Here is an 8,310-nt window from a genome sequence, read left to right as displayed (position 1 = left end):
CTGTGCATTTGCCACAGTGTGAACGTGGCCAGCCAGAGGCCAACTTTCATTGAGTAGGTTCCGGGGCTAGAACTCAGGATTGGTGACTAGCACCTTTGTCCACTGAGCTATCTTGCCAGCCATATTTTAACAGATGGCCTATTAAATGTACTTCTTTAAAATTTTCTTTTCAAGACAGAGTTTCTCTGTGCCCCCCTGGCAGTCCTGGAACTCACTCTGTAGATTAGGCTGGCCTTGAACTCACAGTGATCCATCCATCTCTGTCTCCCAAGTGCTGGGATTAAAGGCACTTCTTATTTTACACTCAAAAGAATATAAAACTATGGATAACTAATTAAAAAAACCCATCCATATAGAGATATTCATAGTAATACTATTGGTAGTATCAAGAGGCAGAAACAACACAAACACCTATCATCTAAGTAGTGAATGAACAAAACTTGTTCTATCCACACAGTGGGTTATAATTAAGACCATAAAAATTATAAATCTATAATATGATCAGAATTTTAAAGTATCCTGGTAAGTGAGAGAAGCCAGGCACACATATTACATGATTTTGCTTATATAAAATTTCCAGACTATGACATTCTATAGAGACAAAAACTAAGCTAATGGCTGCTAGGCTGAGAATGATGACTGTTTAATATGCACAAAATTCCTTTTGGGGATGATGCAGGTGTTCTAGATGTAGACAGTGGTGCTGGTTGCACTTCTTCATTTAATTATGATGAAAAATTCAAATACAAAAAAATCAGACTATAAATAATGCTAATTATCATTGACCAGTACTGTCAACTCTGGCATGTACCTTCACACACCAGTAACCAATGTCACAAATTTTAATATAATTAACGGGCCACATAAAGTACTTTTGTGTATGTATTATTAAGCAGTGAAAATGTGAAATGCAGTACTTTTTCTCAAAGTGCTTTGGTAATCTATTGGTACATTTAGAATTTTTCATTCCTTTTCAAGTACTCTGAAACTTTCCAATATATAAACCACATTCCACGTTTTGTTGTTTATTTTTTTTTAGACAGAATCATAGGAACCCACACCAGCCTTGAACTCCTATTCACCCGAAGCTAGTCATGCGTTCCTCATTCTCCTGCCTCAATTTTCCAAGTTCTGGAATTAGAGCTAGATCCTTTCATTAATGTTTTTACTCACTTTCTAATCGAGGCACATTTAGATTATTTCCATTTTTCTTCCCACATTCACTGGATGATGACCACTAAAATAAATTACTTTGTCCTATCTTTCAGTCTGTACCTGCTAGGTGGCTTCCCAGGACACACACGCACACCACACACATATCCATACACATACCACGCTCACACCTACACACACACAGGGTCACACAGTCACACACACACCTACACACACACACACACACACACACATTCATACACATACCTTGGTTTCTAGGATGCTCATAAAAGTTTTAAGCTTATGAACATTCAATTTACTTTTAACTGTCTAGCTTTCGAGGCAGCTCTGATGAGCAGGAATGAGATGGAAAATAAGAGAAATATGGGAATGAATATTTTCAAAATGAATTACCTATGAAAATGTCCAAATGACTTTGGGAGCCCATTATCTATGGAGGGATACTATTTCAGCCCAGATACACCGAGGAGGGACTAAGCCCTCCCCCAAATGATATGACAGACTTTGATGATCCCCCATGGAAGGCCTCACTATTCTTGGGGAGTAGGTGGGTGGTGGATCAGTGAGGGGCATGGAAGGATGGGAGGGAGAAGAAAGGGGGGATTGATATGTAAAATAAGATTGTTTTTAAATTTAAAAAAACATTAAAAAACAAGAAAATGTACAAATGAAGTCCATTTTTTAATCAAATGAGTATGTTAATATCAACAAACATGAATGTTTTCCAATAACTCTACTAAATAATTTTCATCTATGTTTGTAAGTACAATGTGTCAGTTTTCTTTTGTACTTTTTTGGTTCAATTTGATAATAGGACTTTGTAAGTTCATAAAGTATACCGGGCATCTTCCCAACTTTTCTTGAGTCCCAGAGTCATAAATAAAACAAGTTTATTGTGTTTTAGTAGAATTTATGCTTCAGCAATTACTTTTTAAAATTATTAAATAATTTTGTGACACCCACATCCTCTTGTTTTTAAAATCTAAGGTGCTCATTTCTGAGATAGGTGGATTTATAACATTTATGGGATTATCAGTCACCAAAATTTTCTAGTAGTTTAGTACTATTAACTTTATATTGTCAGTCAGAATAGTTTAATAATACATATTATCTGATAGATCCAATCCTTTATAAAAATAAAATCCTTTCTCTTTTTAGGTCTTTTTGCTTTTCAAGACAGGGTTTCTCTCTGTAGTGGCTGTTCTGGAACTCACTCTGTAGACCAGGCTGGCCCTAAACTCAAGAGATCTGTCTGCCTCTATCTCCAGAGTGGGAGAATTAAAGGCCTGTACCATCACACCTCTTTTTAGGCTTTTACTTTTAATCAGTCATATATAACAATATTTTGGTGAATGACATATTATATAAACAATGGTAATCCCATAAGGTTTCTGTGACATGTATGTGTCTGTAAGCATACTGTGTTAATACTGTGATGAAATCACCTAACAACCTTTTCTCAGAACATATCCTTATCAAATGAAGTACAGAGATGCTAACATAGTTTTCTTTGGATTACCTTCTGATAAAAATTTACCCTGTTTTAAGCTTCTTATGCTGCAGTTTTCTTTGTACAAGAAACTTACTTTTTATAATACTTAATACCTTTCCACATTTATGAATAAAATTAACCCATTTATATTTATTGTAAATAGAAATGGACTTATTCTAGGCATTTTATCTTCACTATACTTTCTCCTTTCTTTTTTCTTGTTCCCATTTCTTCCTTTTGTCGAAGTGGACAGGTTTCTTCCTTCCATTTCCCACCTTTTAATGGTCTGTCTGCATATTATAAATTCAACTCAGTTAATTTTTCACTATTCAAGCTTTAACTTTCTAATGTCATGTACTCAGACCAAATATATTCCCAAAACGAATTTGGAACTAATTTCCATTGTAGATTCATTCCTCAACACGTTTTTGAAGTTGGTCTGATGTCCCATTTTCACAACTGTAAAATTGGCATTTTCCACTCTTTTTACGTTAGGGACTAATTATGATGCTGGGTCAAGCGCCAGGCTTCGTGAAGAAGTCTTCCGGTATTCATTCCATTTCTTCAGTCAACCAGCAGTCTTCTGGCACAAACCACGCAATCATCTTTTCTCTCCTTTGTCCTTCAAGTCACCTTCTCTTCCATTGTCACTTGGATCATCAACTCCATCCACGTTTGCAGCTTCTCTGTCAGGTCTCAGGACCTCTTCCACCCACTCTGCACTAAAAAAACGCATCCCACGTGGTAGCTAGCGGATGGCTTGCCTCCAGACTCAACGAACATCATTTCCCATTTGCTCCACGCCTTTCTTCACCGAGCCTTCAAAATGGCGGACCTAGACGGTCATGACCAGCACCACGTGCGCCTGCGCCTCCAGCGGCCATTTCCCCCATCAGCCCAAGCTCCGGAGTCCGCCCCTCCTGGCGCCTGCGCACCAGCCTCCGGAGCCTAGTCGCTCCTCCCCCTAACTGCGTACGCCTGAAACCGCACGTCCCTGTACCGTCCCTCCCCCGCAGGCTATGCACCGCCCCCGCCCCTTTCCCGTGAGATTCTTCCGCCTCCTGAAGGCCCATCTTCGGTCGACATCCTACGCGCTTCAAGTGCAACCCCATAGGCACTCACGGTCCTGGGTCTCCCCATTCAGTCTTTATCCGCGATCCTGTGCGATTTTCCGTCCGGCTTCAAAGTCGATAACCGATTCGGCGGGACTTTTTTGCGTAGCGCGAGGCAACAAATGGAAGAATGGAGCAGCGGCGGAGGGATCTCCGCCTGCGTTCTGCGCGCTCTAATGGGGGGGTCGGCTTCGAGTCGGAGGGGGGGAAAAAGGGAGGAGGCAGCCAAGGAATTGTTTTTTTTTCCTCGCTCCGCCCTCTGCAGAATAACCAATAGGAACGGACAGTCTCTTTAGATGCCCCGCCCAGCCTCCGCGGTTGAGCCAATGAACGGAGGCAGCGGCTCCGAGGGGGCGGGCCTGGGAGGCTGTGCGTGTCTTGTGAGAGAGAGCTCTTGAACCAAGTCAGAGCTGGAGTCGGCTGGGCGGCTGGGCTCGCTTGCCGCCGTCGCGGGTGACTCAGGGAGGCGGGAGGCGGGGTAAGCGCGCCGCGGGCCTCGGCTGCGGGAAACCGAGGGAGAAAGGTGAAGGGCCCGCGCGGGCGCTCGCCGCGTCGCCCCGGTTCACGGCGCTGGCCGGGCAGGGGTGCGCCCGAGTCGGCGGCCCGGAAGCGGGGGGCCGGGGGCGGGGGCGCGGCAAGTGTCGAGTCGCGAGCTAGTCCACGGCGGCTCCGAGGCCGCCCGGGGCGGGGACCGGCCGCTGGGACGGTCCCTCTGCACTGGGGGAGCCTTTCCTCTGCCGGGGCGAGGGGGTGAGCACTTAGGAGAAAGCACTGGCGCTGCGGCTCAGCCCTCCCTTCTCTCCCTCGGCGTCCAGCTTTGAAAGGTTTGGAAAAAGCGAAAGTTGGTAGGGCGAGAGGGTCACGCGGCTCTCGGGCCGGTGTTTGCGGCGGGGGAGGACTGAAAGGGGGTAGGGAGGCGCGGGTGGCAGCTTGGGGTGCGGGGTCCACCTGCGGGGGTGTCACTGCACCGGTCCCCGTCTTCGCTCCGTCTCTCCGGGCCGCCTCCGACCTCGCCCGCCCCCATCGCATTTTGTTTTTGTGCCTTTTGCAGGGAGGAGCCCTTCCTGCTGGCGTGGAAACCATGGTGCTCACGCTCGGAGAAAGTTGGCCAGTATTGGTGGGGAAGCGATTCCTTAGCCTGTCCGCAGCCGAAGGCAGCGACGGCGGCCACGACAGCTGGGACTTGGAGCGAGTCGCAGAGTGGCCCTGGCTGTCGGGGACCATTCGAGCTGTTTCCCACACTGACGTTACCAAGAAAGATCTGAAGGTAAAAAACCAAAACAAAACACCCCCCTTCTCCAACAAACAAAAAACCCATCTCCTGGGGCTGGACAGTCAGACGGTTTTCAGTTACCTTGGTAACGCGGCAGTCAAACTCCCCTCCCTCTCTCTTCTGAAATGGGCCACTAGAAAGTTGGCATGTGATCTAAAGTAAAGGTACAGAATCTAGACCTTGAAAGTCTTTGAAATGTGTAGCGTCAAGGTGTGTTTGGCCTAGAGCTCCAGCTGCCTGAGATTAATAATGGGTTTAGGATTGTTCAGACATGCTTCATTAATGCAGTCGCTGGGTCCCACTAGGACTGTCTGATTATGCCCCCAACGGGAGGAGTATTGTTTATTAGTTATAGGTTAGAGGGCTAGCTTGGAAGTGCTTTTCAAAATAGACGATTTCAGGTGCGGGTGCTGTTCTTTATTTCTTCACTCAACTTTTTGAACTTTACAACTTGGAAATGAAGTGTGAATTTAGAGGGAGGAGCTTAGTTCTGTTAGGGTATTTGCTGGTGTGTGGTTAGTGAGGCAGGAGTGAGTTCCTGTTGTCAGAGAGGCTGGGTTGGTATGGATAGGACCGTATATGGAGGCCTTGGGTGGAGCTGTCCCATACAGGGTATTTGGGAGGAATGCCTTCAGAAATACTCACATGTGGGTGTTTGGGAGGAAGGAGAGAAAGGGAACTGGTGTGGCCAGTGGACATATTTTTAATGCAGATGACATTGGAAGCTTTTTCAGTTCCATCTTTTGAAAGGATGAATTCTACTCTCTGATACAAGTATTGGTGTGAAAAGATGGTCTGGAAATAAGCAGTGAGGAAGCCATTGTGTCATCAAAGACTCCCTTGTGCAAAAAATGTTTGAGAAAAGATTCCTAACAAAGACTCCAAAGTGGTGATAACTTAAAGGAAGTTTGTCAGGACAGAAGACATTTCTCCCTTGAGTAATGTACATGGTTTGGGGCCTTTGCTTCCTTGTGTTTTTGCCCTTTTCTTGAAAACTACTCAAAGAAAGCAAGTTTTAGCCATTGTCAGTTAAATGTTGATTTCTGAAACGCTTCATTTGAACACAGACTTGACAGTGCATGCCTATACTAGGATCATTGGAAAAGGATATTTTCGTATGTATTGACAGTTTTCACCAAGTGTCTTGTATTCATTTTACAAGGGAAGAGTGACCACTGGGCATTCAGTCACATCCCAAACATCCTTGAGATCACTAACACCTATACTCTTTTTTTGATCCTTGTAGCAGTACTTTGGGCTACTAAGTATTGTTGATACCATTGGTGATCTTGTGTCTAGGGAAGACTAAGTTCATTATTAGCCCTGTGGCCTCATACTTAGGAATTAACCTAGCCTGTCTTCTCACTCAGGAAGTTTTCCTCCAGAGGCTTCCCCCATTGCCATCATGCTGCCTGATGAGAGTGGCCCACTTCTACATGCTCGGTGAAGCCTAGCTTTTCCTCCATCCCGCTCATACTACCAAACCCTGTTATAGAGAGAGTGAGTTGTGTGGGGATGACTAGTCTGTTTTCTTTAGGCTAATAACCTTTCTACATAGAAAGGGCTGTATACCAGATTTCAATCATGCTTGTGGTTTTTTCATCTGCCAAGTTGAAAAAATTTGTTTGATCTGACCTAAATGGGAGCAATATCTAAACTTTATAGTTCATAGGAAGTTGGCAGGAGACGAGGTTTTTCCTTCTCTTGGAATTAAGGACCTGTTGAATTACATGTGGAAAAGGTCCTTCATGTCCCCTTTTGCCCCCAAGCCTCTGAGGAGATGATAGCTTCACTTTCAGAGAAGTCTTTGATCCAGGCTGGCATAATTAGTTACAAAATGGCAGTGGCAGTATTTGAACCCATGTTTGCCAGTAGCTAATTCTGGGGTTTCAATTCAAGAAAATCCTTGTTATTGATGGACTTTGCCTTACTGAGAAATTTTTATAACTCAGTCCTTGTGTGCGGTGCAAATCTGCTTTCCTTTCCCAATTATTTATCACTTCTTTCTCTAGTTGAGTAGCAAAAGTAATTAAGTTTAGAGGGCATGTGGTTTAACAAAAATGTTATCTTAAAACTCTAGAGCCAAGTTGTGCGACTGACATTAAAGTCAGAACCAAGTAATTAAGACCATGTTTATATTAAGGGTTTGGGGAATATCTTTTGGTCGTTGAGTGACTAGGCTAAGTATAAGGGAATTTCAAGTTGTATGCAACCATCCATTTGCTATTAGTACAAATACTAGCCTTTCTAGACTTGCAGTTGGATGAAGGATAACAAGGTGAAGACTGCTTAACATTGTTTCACCTAGAAAAAGACTTTGTAACAGTGATTTTTAAAGGCTAGAAAAGTAATATATGGGCCAGGTGGTGGTGCACACCTTTAATCCCAGCACTCAGTCAGAGGCAAGAGGATTTGTATGAGTTCAAGACTAGCCTGGTCTACAAGAGCTAGTTCGAGCACAGCCTCCAAAGCCACAGAGAAACCCTCTCTTGAAAAACCCTCCCTCCCAAAAAAGCAATGTATGTAGAAATTAAAGCCATTAATTGTCAAGTGGTTATTATGTGGCAAGTGCCATTTTGAATCCTTACAAGTATCCTATTTGGTAAGATAGGATTTTTTTTTTTAATGTAGGAAATTGAGATTTAAAGAAGTTAAATAGCTTGCTGATTCTTGTGCAGACCTCAGATAGTGGCTTTAATTTTCAGATAGATTGAGGTTAGTATGCTTTGTTTTGCATGCTTCTTTGTGTCTAACACCTGGAGCTCTGCTTGGCAATTAGTGTGTGTTCAAATACTTGGGTGAATAAATAAATGAAGGACTTATGAGACCATTTCCTTTACTATGGGGAAACATAGGAATCACTTGTTGATGAGGCAGTGGCCATTTCCTAGTTTTAAGGACTTGTTTTATCTTACTCTACTGTTTCTACTAGAGGGTGAAGGGTACATGCATGTTGGGAAGGTTCCCTACCCACACCTTGCCTGTGTAGATGTTTACCTTCCTTTAAATCTGCTGTTTCTTGAGTTTTCTGCCCCCTCCTTTGGCTGTCCCTTTAGCAAACAAGTAGTCTTTATTTCCTGTAGATAGCATTTCTTACTATTGCCAGCAAGTGGATGCTTTGACGCCTGCCTAGTCTTTGTCCGTCTGTGCCACTAGAATTGGAAAATTGTGGATTCCACTGCCATTGAAACTTTGTAAAATTAGAACTCTTAACACAGTGCAATAAACACTGTTTACCTCTTAAAATTGAATGCTAGGTT

General features: G+C 43.6%; 1 protein-coding gene across 2 annotated transcripts in view; it reads left to right on the top strand.

Annotated features, from left to right (window-relative positions):
- The first annotated feature begins 4,133 nt into the window (after positions 1-4,133).
- Positions 4,134-8,310, top strand: part of Kdm3a (lysine demethylase 3A) — a 43,963-nt gene continuing 39,786 nt past the window's right edge. Inside the window, exons 1-2 of one of the 2 annotated variants that reach the window (XM_040737784.1) lie at positions 4,134-4,255; positions 4,829-5,044. In XM_040737784.1, the coding sequence (XP_040593718.1) occupies positions 4,859-5,044 (186 nt within the window). In that variant the 5' untranslated portion in view covers positions 4,134-4,255; positions 4,829-4,858. Of the gene's footprint in view, positions 4,256-4,456; positions 4,602-4,828; positions 5,045-8,310 lie in introns of those variants that run through there. The other variant, XM_040737785.1, reaches the window with a different exon arrangement.

This window comes from Mesocricetus auratus, unplaced genomic scaffold, assembly GCF_017639785.1.
Source record: "Mesocricetus auratus isolate SY011 unplaced genomic scaffold, BCM_Maur_2.0 Super-Scaffold_100676, whole genome shotgun sequence".
Taxonomy (NCBI): domain Eukaryota; kingdom Metazoa; phylum Chordata; class Mammalia; order Rodentia; family Cricetidae; genus Mesocricetus; species Mesocricetus auratus.
Note: the sequence above shows the minus strand (reverse complement) of the source record. Positions and strands in the feature narration are given on the sequence as shown.